This window comes from Anthonomus grandis, chromosome 9 (assembly GCF_022605725.1).
Source record: "Anthonomus grandis grandis chromosome 9, icAntGran1.3, whole genome shotgun sequence".
Classification (NCBI taxonomy): Eukaryota; Metazoa; Arthropoda; class Insecta; order Coleoptera; family Curculionidae; genus Anthonomus; species Anthonomus grandis.
This window is the reverse complement of record NC_065554.1, coordinates 13,353,263-13,367,320: the sequence shown is the minus strand read 5'-3', so window position 1 is coordinate 13,367,320 and position 14,058 is coordinate 13,353,263. Positions and strand designations below refer to the sequence as shown.

At 30.7% G+C, this 14,058-nt stretch overlaps 1 protein-coding gene across 1 annotated transcript in view; it reads right to left on the bottom strand.

Moving 5' to 3' along the window:
- The window catches only part of LOC126740231 (inhibin beta chain), a 97,905-nt gene extending 84,781 nt beyond the window's left edge, over positions 1-13,124 (bottom strand). Inside the window, exon 1 of the mRNA XM_050446165.1 lies at positions 12,223-13,124. Within this exon, the coding sequence (XP_050302122.1) occupies positions 12,223-12,745 (523 nt within the window). The 5' untranslated portion in view covers positions 12,746-13,124. The remainder of the gene's footprint in view (positions 1-12,222) is intronic.
- Positions 13,125-14,058: the final 934 nt, after the last annotated feature.

Below are 14,058 nucleotides of genomic sequence, written 5' to 3'. Positions count from 1 at the left end.
CACACGCTGTGTATAATATATATACACATGGCAGTCAACGTGTTAAGTATATATATATATATATATATATATATATATATATATATATATATATATATATATATATTATAGCATTTAAAAAAAATGTATATTTTAATTTTAAAAACATTGGCGTTTTATTGTGATTCTAGCAAAAGTTTTTTTATATATTTTATAATTCTTTTTTGACATATTTTTAGTACTCATTGAGAGATTATTCCATAAAACTGTGGCATTATATAAAAAAAGCATAAAAATTTGCTGCTCGGTGACCACGAATTTTAAATATGTGTGTATTCCTAGTATTATAATTATGCGCAAATGAAATAATATTTTTTTAAATATAAGGTGGTTTTTGGATTTTGATAAGTTTTGTCTATAAGATATCGAGTAAGCAAATCGCATGCACAAGTTCTGTAATTTTTAAATTTTTCTACAAGATACAACAGAATTCGAATTAGAATAAACAACATCTCCATAATCAAAGAGAGAGATTACAAGGGATTTCCAAAGTAAATATTTCGTTTTTGAGAAAAGATTTTTTTAATCTAACATACGCCAGTTTTAATTTATTATTGATTTCGCTTTTAAATCTTAGTTCGCCGTCCATAAACATTCCTAAAGTTTTTACCTTATCAGTAATTGATATTAAAACATTTCCAATTTTAATATTTACATTATTCTTGACAAGCTCTTTAATCCAAGCATTTGCATGACAGATTACTTAAGAATAAGAGGGATTGATTTTTAAATTGTGTTCTTGAGCATATAGAGAAATATTATTTAAATCAGTATTTATATTTAATTCTGATATTAATATTAGAGTTTAATGGTAAATACAGTTGAGAGTCATCTGCATACTGAATAATTTGAGAGTGTTTTCGTAATTTGTTCACGTCAGCAATATAAATTGAAAAAGTAATGGTAATAGAATTGAACCTTGAAAAAAGCCTTTTTTATTTGGCTGAATTTTAATTTTATAATACTGTTTCTATTTTCTATACAACAAAATCGACCAGAAAGGTAACTTTAAAATAATTTAATGGTACTACTCAAAAAACCAGTATAATCTAATTTGGAAAGTAATAAGTTGTGATCTATAGTGCCAAAGGCTTTAGTATAATCTAACAAAGTAATATGTCTCGTTAAGTCTAATATCATCTAAAATTTTGACAAGGCATGTAGTGGTGCTAAAATTTTTCCTAAAACTTATCGGTAAATGCAGTTATTTGGTTATATAAAAATTTATTATTTTTAATAAGACTGGCAAAATACTTACTAGCCTAAGATCTATTTCTTCTTTTGTGTTGCTTTTTTTAATATTGGCTTGATAATAACCTTTTTTCAGCTATCTGGAAAATTGATTAGGATATCAATACACTAAGACAAGTATAATCTTAATTCTTGTATGGAAATGTTATTTTTGTCCTACTGCATATGTCTTGATTTTATTTACTACTTTTTTATAATGTTTAACTGGTTTGCGGATTTTTAGAGTTCTTTCCCAATCTTTTGTGTCATTTGATTATAGTATCAAATTAGACATTCACCTGCATATATAGGATAATTAAGAAATTTGATAATAAAATGAGATCCTACTCTAAATCAACCAGTTTTTCAGTTAATCCTTCTTTTTCTGTATCGTATATTTTTTTTAATATTCAAATAATATTTTAAATGAATTTGGAAATATTCTTTCTAATAGTATTAAATTCATGGATTTTTTTTAATCACTGAATGCAATTCTAAATTAATCTGGTGATCTAGAAAAATATTTTATCTGCTAAGTTATGCTTTTTTTAAAAATTGTGGTCGCAAAAAAGAAAATGTGCTGGCACCGCATCATTGCATATGTACTATATCTTTATGAAATAGCTAGTTTTAAATGCAAATAATATTCTAAAAAATATCTGTATCAGATACCAAGTTTTCCTAATAATTGGACGTTAACTGTACCAAAATAGAATGTTATCATGCGAATTCTCATTAGTCTATAAATTATAATTGTAAAAAAATATGATGGCATTTGTCAAAAAATATTTTTAATAATGGAAATCAAAATCAAGATTTATAGTACTATTGGCAGAAAAAAATTTTATTTAAAATCGTCGGAAAGTAATGCTTGGGGCTATAAAACGCTTAAGAAAAATCGATATAAATGCTAAACACTTGATAACCAGTTTTTGTCGTAAGTGCTCAGCAGTTAACACAGAAACAAATAGAGCATTATTTTTAAGAATTATTGACTGATGCATGACATCAAATACTCCTCTAGTTATAAATGTCGCTGGACTTAAAAATCTCTTAGGTGTTTCTATTTTCCAATATATAGAAATAACTCCTCTTTTCTTTGAAAAAATATAAGAAAAAAAATATTCTAAGTAATGTAGGAACCTGTTTAATTGCAGTAGAGCAGAATGCAGATCGATCAGGTCCAAAAAGACTTATGACACACAACAAGAATAGCATTAAGAATATGTGTTAACCCCATTAAAAACTATTATATATCCTAATAGTGAAGAAATAGTCCATACTTGCAGTGGAGTCGTAGATTAAGGTAAAATGGAAATCCTGCAGTCTCCTCCCACTTATTTATTAAACATTCAGTATTTTAAAATTTCCGACATGTTTCGGTGTCCATCATCAGGGGATATTAAAGGGAATACTAAGTAGTTCCAAACAAAAAACAAAAAGACAAACAGACACAGAAAAAAACTTAAAAAATTAATATAAGGTACACTTAAAAATTTTAAAAAATAATAATAAATAGAGGGTTTTTTGACATGAAATCAAACCCTGGGGTGTATATCTGATATCAATTTTAAATCTTTATAAGTGTACCCTGTATTTATTTCATAGGTTTTTTTCTCTGTTATCTTTTTGTTTTTTTGTTCGAAACTATTTCCTTTTAGTATCCCCTGATGATGGACACCACTGTGTCCGAAACATGTCGGGAAATTTAAAAAACTTAAAGTGTAATAAATAAGTGGAGGGAGGCTGCAGAATTTTTATTTACCTTTTATACAGGGTGTTTCTTAACCTATACGCATAAACTTGGGAAATTATTGCTAATGATAAATAATGACTAATAGTGAAAAAAAAATTAAGTAAAATATTTTTAGTTCAAATGAGGAACTAATGGACATGTAACTGGCATACGGGGAATCAAGACAAAACAGTGTGGCTGCAACTAATCTTAATGCACAAAGGTTTCCTCATAGGTATTATCCGTCGCGTGAAGCTTTTTTGCGTGTGGTTCAGAGAGGTAGAGAAACTGGAAATTTGCGGCCGAGGCCAGGGCAACATGGTGGAGCCATTAGACCTAGGCGCATTTTAAATCTGGACAATTTGATTTTAGATATCATCGAAGAGCATCCTGACATAAGCACTAGAACAATTGCAACGCAATTTGGATTATCACCAGTCACAGTTTGGCGAATTTTAAGGCATGAATTACTGTATCCATTTCACGTCCAAAGGGTACAAGCTCTACTTCCAAGGGATCATGCGCCTCGAGTAAACTTTTGCGAGTGGTTGTTACATCAGCAGCAGTTAAACCCAAACTTTACCAGGAACATTTTAGCTACGGATGAAGCAATTTTCACACGCAATGGTATTCAGAATTTTCGCAACACGCCTTTTTGGGCAGTTGAAAATCCGCATGCCATTCGGCGAACAAACTTTCAACAACGATTTTCAGTAAATGTCTGGGCTGGAATTGTAAACGGAATACTTATTGGCCCTTTCATTTTGAATAATCGTCTAGCTGGTGCACTTTATTTACAATTTTTGCGACAAAATTTGCCGGTACTCCTTGAAGAAGTCCCTCTTCACATTAGGCAGAATTTGTGGTTTCTTCACGATGGTGCGCCACCACATTTTGCGCGACCAGTGCGACGGCATTTGGATCGAATGTGCCCCGAACGATGGATAGGCCGAGGTGGTCCAATTGGATGGCATCCTCGATCACCCGACCTTAATCCGCTTGACTTTTATTTTTGAGGCCACCTAAAATCTCTGGTGTATGTAACCAAAGTTGACAATGAACAAGAAATCGGATATTTGCTGCCGCCGAAGAAATTCGACTACAACCTGGATTAGCTGCTGTCTGCAACTCTTGGATTAGGCGTGCTCAATTAGGTATTGAAAGTCATGGAAATAACGTCGAAAAGTTACTATAATAGTTAAATAAACATTTATTTTGGAGAATTTACGTTTTTTTTAAATTTTAATTAATAAGTCGTTTATCTCCGTAACTAAAACTATTTTACTAAATTTTTTTTTCACTATTAGTCATTATTTGCCGTCAGCAATAATTTCCCAAGTTTATGCGTATAGGTTAAGAAACACCCTGCATAACTAATGAAACATGCAATAATTAGGATTTGCAGATATGTACATATATCTGTATTGGAATAAATCTTCAAACAGATTTATTCCAATATAACACATGGCAGAGAAATGTGTTATGGAATGTTTATCCGAGGTGGGGTAATCATTTATATGCATAACTTTAGAGTGTTGACTAAAAGTTTTTTTATGGCGACCGTATGCTTCCAAAATATACATAGATTCAAAAGTGCATCACCCTACATTTCCGAAAGTTTTTTATCGGTAAAAATAGATTAAAAACTTGTTTAATTAAATTAAATAAACAAATAAATTAAATTAATTAATTAGTTTTAATTTAGAAATCAAATAAAATGTTATTACTCTTAAGAAATTTTTTTACAATTATAGGGTTTTTAATGCAAATTAAAATTAATAAATTGATTTTTTTTCCTAATAAAGTAACTCAAGAAAATTTTGTTTTGTTTTTTTTTTGTCGTATTACCACATACTCTCTATCAGATTGGACATATGCTGTTAAGAAACATTGTGTCAGTCTTTCCGAGCAGCAAGAATAAGCACTTTTATAATTCTAGGTGGGTGCTGTGCGCTGACACTGCCCTCGAAAGCAGGTCTTATGCATATTCTATGGGATTCATGTCTAGCGATAGTGCGTGCCAGTACAAACGATTGATGCCTTCCGATTCCAGATACTCATTTACAGCTCTAGTACGGTGATGTCGGGCATTCTTATCCATTAAAACGAAAGCCTCACCACTAAATAGCTTCTCGCCATAGTCTGACGTAAGGGTATAGAATGAATTTTCACCAGTTATTGTACCTTGAATATATATTAATTCTGTGCGACTATTAGATATGATACCAGCCCAGAACATAGCACTTCTTTCTACAAAGGGTGATAAGGGGCAAGCTGGGCGGTTTTTGTTGGCTTGCTCCATACCCGTATTCGATGATTATCCTGCACCAAAGAAAGAATCCTGTTTTGTCAAAAATACAGAGTTTCAAAATTCTGCAGGTAAAGCCATGTGCTCTTGTGCATACTATAATCGACGAACTTTGTGCTCAGGTTGTAGTTGGTATTCTTAGTGGTTGGCGACACCTCAAATTTGTCTTCGCCTCCGCAATGAAGAGACCGATACTTGAGCTCTCAAAGCATCACGCATATCTGCTTATAGTGCTGGTATTACCATACCTAGGTTTCTTTGGATAATTAAGTGATTATAGAGCTTTTGCTCTTGATTAGTTACATTCGTTCTACTGCTTCTCAATTTATCATCAATAAAATAATTCTAGAGATAGTGATTCCAAGTGCGAAACACATTAATTTGAAAGAATTCGTCCATTTCGCTCAAAACATAAAGTATTGGTCCCACAATCCATATAAAGTTAATTATCAAACCGGTTATATGTTCCGCTTAAAGAATTTAGCAGCATCAGATCTGGACGGAACTATAATTTAATTATAGTTCTTTGGTAACGTGAAGGTGTATTACTGGTCTGCCACCGCCCAAAGTTTATTTTCTTGCCTTGTTTAAAGCACATTAATTTGCCAAACCCTAACTTTATTAGCCACGCACCTTTGAGAGTGGCCTTCTATAAGTAAGGCCACTACTCTTGCACAGTCAAGACTTGTCGAGGCATTTTTTCACGTAAACTCGTATACGTAAATTATACGTAAACTCGTATAAACTCTCACGTTACTGTCTTGATCTTAATAATGAAACTTACAAAAAAATATTCTTTACATTTTTATCGGAAAACAAATATGGGACGAATACAAAAGATAAATATTGATTAATAGGCCTACAAAAAATTGCGGATGTTTAAGAATTTCTTCGTATAAAAACAAGGGAACAAAACTTTCGAAACTATATTTATTTGGGGTTGATTTTGGAGCCCAGATTAAATTTTCGTTGTATTAGTTCTTTAACTTGTACAATTCTATAAATTTTCATCAATTCGATATTTAATTCTGAAGGCAATAAAAAGAATTTCCTATTGTTTTTATTTTTTTTATTTAGCTCTCCAAAGTTCTGGAGGGAACTAGCTCGAAAAATTATTTATATTTGTTTTTTAAGTTTTTATAGGATCATAAAGATCAACTGTATCAGAAATAATAATAATCTTTATTTAGAATAATAAGCTACATATAGAACCAACAATTTATTCATAAATCAGTAAAAATAAGAATACATATAACAATAACCATAATTTTTATATACCTAATTCAATTAAATATTTTCTTCAGCAAGAGTACCATATCTCAGAATACTATACAGAGTACCATATACCTAAGCAATAAATGTGTCATAGTCGCAAGAACTGCTAAATACGCCTTTTTTAATTAAAATGATCGAGATATACATTTCCATAGAAATATGTACAAAAGGTTAGGACTTTTAAAAAGTAAACTAACGCTTATACAATTGATAGGTATACTGACTAACTATTCTAAAAATGAATAAAAAAATACCAAATTGTATATAAAACTGTATATTAGAATAATCCATTTAAAAACACCTTCTTTAGTTATAATATGACAATTTTAGAATTACTCTATACACTGCATTTATTTATAAATTTTAAACAATAAATTAATTAAAACAGTAGCATGACATAATAAGTTCTGGAGGGAACTAGCTCGAAAAATGATTTATATTTGTTTTTTAAGTTCTTATAGGATCACAAAGATCAACTGTATGAGAAATAATAATAATCTTTATTTAGCATAATAAGCTACATATAGAAACAACAATTTCCCCATAAATCAGTAAAAATAAGAATACATATAACAATAACCATAATTTTTATATACCTAATTCAATTAAATATTTTCTTCAGCAAGAGTACCATGTTTCAGAATACCATACAGATTACCATATACCTAAGCAATAAATGTGTCATAATCTCAAGAACTGCTAAATACGCCTTTTTTAATTAAAATGATCGAGATATACATTTCCATACAAATATGTACAAAAGGTTAGGACTTCTTAAAAGTAAACTAACGCTTGTACAATTGATAGCTATACTAACTATTCTAAAAATGAATAAAAAAATACCAAATTGTATATAAAACTGTATATTAGAACAATCAATTTAAAAACACCTTATTTCATATTTATATGACAATTTTAGAATTACTCTATACACTGCATTTATTTATAAATTTTAAACAATAAATTAGTTAAAACAGAAGCATGACATAATAAGAATAAGCACATCTCTACCGATACCGAATACAAGATAAACCATCTTATAACAAAAGAAAAAGTATGTACTATAAATATGAAGAAATGCCAGCAGAAATGGTGCCATGTATTTGCCGAAAGATTAATTAATGTTATTATTAGAATTAATTATTAATAATTATTATTGTTCTTGTAGATATCATAACATGAATTATTACGAAAGTTTACAATGATAAATAAGGGTGAATATTTTAGTATGCAAATCGGGCTTTTTAAGCATAAATATAAATGTTACGTGCAACATCTGAAGGTCTTAAAGAAGGCTCTATTAAAGTTTTTTTTTTTTATTATTTGTTTATATGTTATAAAAGTTCGATTTTTTTTACTTACGTCATGTCTAGAAAATTGCCTTTTTAGGATTGCCTTAGGATCTCATTTTTGAAATTGGTTGGATATTTTTAAAATGGAGTTTTTTAAAAAACAAGCTATTATTAATCCTATAATTAAAAAATTTTCAGAGTGAGATATATAGGGTCTACCAATAAGAATGATATAAGTTTAAATTGCTAAAAAATAAAAACGAATTGGTTAATTTCTATGATTAATGTTTCATGTTGTAGTTTATTATGTAACATTATGTTTTAAACAAAATATCATTAAGATATCCACCTCGGCTATGGCGGCAGACGTTTAGACGATGAACCCAATTTTTAATCACTTTTTCTAACAAGTTGCGCTGAATTTCGCGAATAACCCTAGTTATGTTAACTTTCAACTCATTGATGGTTTGAGGATTGTTAGTATACACCTTCGATTTTACATATCCCCAAAGAAAAAAGTCCAGGGGAGTAAGATCACAGGACCAAATTATTCGATGTTCAAAACTCTCTCTTAATAAATTAATTGTGACTCGGGCGGTGTGTGATGTTGCTCCGTCCTATTGAAACCAATTCTGTTCGAAGTCTCCACCATCAATTGCAGGCCAAAAAAAGTTTGTTATCATGTCGCGGTAGAGCTCTCCGTTGACTGTCATAGTACGCCCCCCTGCATCCTCAAAAAAGTATGGACCGATAATTCCACCGACATGCAAACCACACCACACAGTCACTTTTAACGGGTGTAATGGCACCTGTACTAATTTTTGGGGATTGTTCTGACACCAGAAGCGGCCATTTTGCGTATTGACAACGCCACTAAGACATAAATGGGCTTCATTTGAAAAGATGATTTGTTTCCCAAAATCGGCATTTTGTTCCAACTGCAACAGGGCCCAGTCGGTAAACGTTCTTCGCAAACCATGGTCGGTAGGCTTTAATTCTTGAGTTATAACCATCTTATATGGATGTAGGCCTAAGTCTTCCTTTAAAATGCGCCACAAAGACATTGGTGAAATGTCTAATTGCTGAGAACGGCGCAAAACAGACACATTGTTATTCGCGTCAACACTTTCTCTTGCAGCGGCGATATTTTCAGCGGTCCTTGCACTTTTTTATCGCGTTGGTGACTTATTATCTAGAAGAGTGTACTCCCGTTCAAACCCATTAATTGTGCGCCTTATTGCAAGCCCAGAAGGCCGTCCACGGTGGCCAAAATCTTCTCTAAGAGCACGACAACAGGCTCCAACTGATTGTGCATCTTCGTAATACCTTTTCACGATAGCTATACGTTGCTCTTGACTTAAACGATTCATGATGAAATGTCAAAGTATACTTAACACAACTGACGCTTCATCCGCGTTTTGACACATACCATTTTGCGTACATGGCCCACTAAACTTCTATCACTTCTATTGGTAGACCCATTAAATGACGTTCTTAGAAATAATTTATTTATAACACATAATGCAGTTATACTGTTCTGCCAAAGGAAAACTATTTTTTTTCTTAATTTTAATTGACGCAATTAAACATTAATAATATAATTTTTTGTTAAATATTAGAGAAAAACGTGCTGTTTTAAGAATTTTTTATGCATTTTACATTACATAACCTATTCCGCATTTTATATTAATTCTTTCATAAATATGATATTAACAATAACAACAACAGCATATTTATAAGTCATTTATAAGTCATAATAAATTAGTTGTGACATGTATTACTTTAAGTCAATAATGAATATGTGCATTAGTGCAGTCAAAGTTTATCATATTTAAAATTTGTTTAAATCTTTTATTTTCGGTTAATCGTAAAAAGCTTAAAACAAAAAATGCATATCTGCCCTGTCGTTCGTAAAGAGCTCTGCAATGAATTTCCTGGCTAAACTTGGAAAATTATTTAGAATTTACTTTTTAGGAGTGAAACTCAAGTCTCCCTCCACAAATACTTATTAAATATTTAGTTAACTTAACATTCTCTACATGTTTCGGACACAGTGGTGTCTATCATCAGGTGGTAAAAGTTTTACAATTGGTAACAGGCACACGCCCCAAGGTTAGATTACATATCAAAAACCCTCTATTTATTATTATTATTTTTAATTTTTTATTTTTATTTGTTTACACAGAATGTAATGTATGTAGTGAATATTAAGTTAACTAAATGTTTAATAAATAAGTGGAGGGAGACTGAAGAATTTTCATTTTACCTTAACCTATGACTCCACTGCAAGTATGGACTATTTCTTCACTATTAAAAAAAGTGTTAAGCTTAGCGTCCTCTTACTTTGTCCTCGTAAATTGTATAGCTTTGCTTCTGATAATTCAATTGTATATAACTTAATTATCTTCTTCCTATGTCTTAAATTCTTCTATGAAACTCACAGGTTAGCCAGAAAATTAAATTAAAAATTTCTTCTCAATAAAAGGTTCGTAAAAGTTTAGAAGACTTTATTTTAAAAGAAACATTTTAATTTATCTCTAGTTTATCAGACGGTTTCGCAACAAAACTTTACCGCTGCCTTGTATACTCTGAAAGATTTAAAAAGAATAATATGCGATGCAGCCTTTATATTTTTCGGATATCACAAATTGAAGAAGCAATTTTGATTGAAATAGATAACTATTGAGAAATTACTAGGCTACAAAGTAACTTTTATCAATACTATATAAATACTTAGCTTAGCTTAGATCCGCTGCCTAGCTTTTATGAGTAAAGTTATCAATTATAATTCTAAATTGATTCTTATATGCCTGATGATTGATTCTTATATTCTTATATGAGGTTGTAATGGCAAGCTGTAGGCAATAAAAAATGTAAATCGTATCCACGATTAATTTTATAAGTGAGGCCACTAATACCCTGCCAATATACTAGATAGTCAAAAATATTTAAAAAAAAATAGTTAATTTTTTTTTGAAAGAAGTCAAACCCTCCGTAAAGCCGTAAACATGAATGTTGAATAAGGTTTTAAAAACAGTTTCTAAACTTGCAAAAACCAGATCAATTATTTAGTTCAAGGATTATTTAGCAAATGAATAAAATAGAAGAAAAAGAGAAGTAAAAGGCTTAAACACTAACAAGGCTACAGGCCCTGAAGAAATACCGCCAATAGTATTAAAAAAGTGTGCGGTCATGCGGTACACCACTGTTGTGTAAACTATTTTGTCAATCATGCAGAAGAGCTCTTATTCCTAGGGACTGGAACCTTGCGCAGATTCAACCGATACTCAATAACGGGAAAAAGATAGTGCCTATTAATCCAAATCCGAAGCTTTAGTCCCATTAATTGCCAAGATAATGGAGAAACTTTTCAACCAGCAAATTTTAAAATACTTGGAGTCCAGAACCATCATTAGCGATCATCACTATGGTTTACAAAAACACAGGTATAGTAAGGATCTGTTGGCCTATGTTAGGAATTTTTGAATCGAGGCTATTGAGAAATATGCTGAATCTTAATCTATGCTGAACACCTCTGGCATAACTTCTAATCCAATTTACAGCTTTGCTGATGACAGTTTACTGCTGTCTTCCTTTAAATTCCAACTAGATGACTTTAGCAAATACCCAGTGCCATAGGCGTCGCCAGGTAAGAACTATTAATGCCGGCCTTAACATCATTTTAAAGTGATGTAAAAGTGGTAACTATATTTTTTTTGTTAATAGTTATAATAAGTAATAAAAGAATACGTTATTTCAAAACCCCAAATTTAAAACGGACTTGATTCTTATTAGAAATATTTCTAAATTTTCTGTATTTATGCTGACTCTTCACTTTGATTTATGTTAATAAATTTTTTTCAACAGTAAATAAATATTCTAAATATCTACCAAAATCTAAACATTAATAAATTTAACCAAAAAATCCGTTAATTGATACAAAAAGTATTGAAAAAAAAATTAGATGATTCTGAAAAATCCCTATTCTATTTTTATTCATCAGAAAGACCAAAACTATTTTAATTAAAAAGTAAAATTTAGTTTCTAAGGTATTATTAGATTTTGTAATTTTTTTTACTAATTTTAGCTTTTCTTGTTAAAAAATATGATATTCAGAAAAAATTCATTTTTTATTTTAGTTTCACATCCTAAATATAAATAATAGGACTTTGCAAAAAAATTAACACAAGAACTAACAGATTATAAAATTAAAAAACTTGATAAAAAATAAGTAAATATGCTTTAAATAGACCAGGATTTAAACATTAATTATTTTAAAATTATTGCACAAAATTTAAAACTTTACATTCAATTAACAAAAATATGATAAAATATTCACGTACCTTGTTCAGCAAATGAAATAATCTCACTGGTTCTTCCATAAAAATCATCTACGTCTACAGTTTCCATATTATTCCTAATTTTCTCACTAGTCGTTGGAAACTCTTCTTCCTCAATTTTGCTAAAAAAATCCCCCTCCTCCGCCCTACTCAAAGTTTCTAAGACCACCTCCCTAGGAAGACTATGCGTCACATTAGGTTTCGCACTCAAGCCCAACTTTTGCAAAATTTGCTTTTTTATTGCTTCCAGCCTTAACTTATCGGACTCTATCCTTTCCTTATCTTTATCATGTTTATTATATAATAAACAATTGGGACAACCTAGGGAGGCCGCTTTGGCGGCATCATTAAAACCCGAAGGGTTCTTTTCGATTTGATTTTTCATATGATGATGTCGTAACTTTTCTCCATTAGCCATACTAGAAGACACAGTGCCAATCGCTGTACTACAAAGCAAATAAAGACAGGACACCATGACTGTCCAAGATAGAGTTCTTCTGTTATAGTAGTTTCTATAAACAGCCATTTGTTAAGTTAAGGGGGACGGGGGGATGGCTCAAAATTTAAAAACAATTAGTTAATTATCTAATTAATTTAATTATTAAGCTATTCCATTATTGCCTAACTACGCCATGCCAGGGGCATCAATTAATCCCTCTACCGCGTGTGGCCGTAGAAATTTTTTCTGCCCCCCATCGAGTAGTAATTTCGTAGACGCACCACCAAGACCAGCGTTTCAAACTTCATCATCGTGATTTGGATAAATCTATTGACACAAATATACACAAAAATTAATTTCACTATTATAATTTCATCCAATAATAGCAACCAAAGAATTTTTAAAAAATCCGAAGAGCGCGAAAAGAGTCGAGAATGTCTTCTTGGCGCGACGATCGTGAGGACGCGATCGCGTGTCGCTGCATACGGCGATTGAATAGCAACTGACTATATCATCGCACGAACATGGCTCTTTCTTGCCTTTTCCAACTTTTGAATCTGTGCATTTTTCTGGATTGCGGAAAACTCGATTGTCTCGACTCTAGTTTTCTTTTCTAGGAGTTGCTTAGATAGATAACTCGCAGCCGATCTATGAGAAATCGGGGTTGATTGGGAACCGATACGAAAACTTTGTTTTTTGAGAACTGGTCAGTGGCCCTAATATGGTTATGTTATTACAGCTATTGGAAAATGTTATTAAATTTATAGATTTAAGGATTTAATTAAAATAACATCGATATTTTTTACATCGCTTTAGTATTAAGTTAAATATATATACTTGTATGCCTCATATTGATACGATATCACGGGTAATTTAATTATTTAAAGTTAATATAGTACTTGTAAAAAAAGTTTTAATATTACTAAAAATATTCAAGAAACTAAGCATTTATGCATTTGACTAAATAATTTTTTTTAATGTGTATAATAATATACATAGAATATCAAATAATACTGATTAAAATAAACAATCAAAAGAAATATATATTTTTAAAATATATGTTCTTTATTAAGAACTAAAAATAAAATAAAACTTGAACCCGCTATATCTAATAAGTAAGCTATATACCGGATGACATAGGAAAAAGGGAACACTTAGTAACTTTTTTTGTCAAGATAAACAAATGAAATTTGGTATATCGATAAAATAGTTATAAGGGCATCTTTTGACATATTCTGTTATTTTCGGTCACTTCCAGTTTAACAGAAAGTGACACTAACATTTTTATTTTAAATAGGACAATTGGTATATTATTAAGTATTTTGAGAGAAAATAATATTCTGAGAATAATAATACCACATTTGCTCCTTTTTATTTAATACCCATAGAAAAAATCTTTT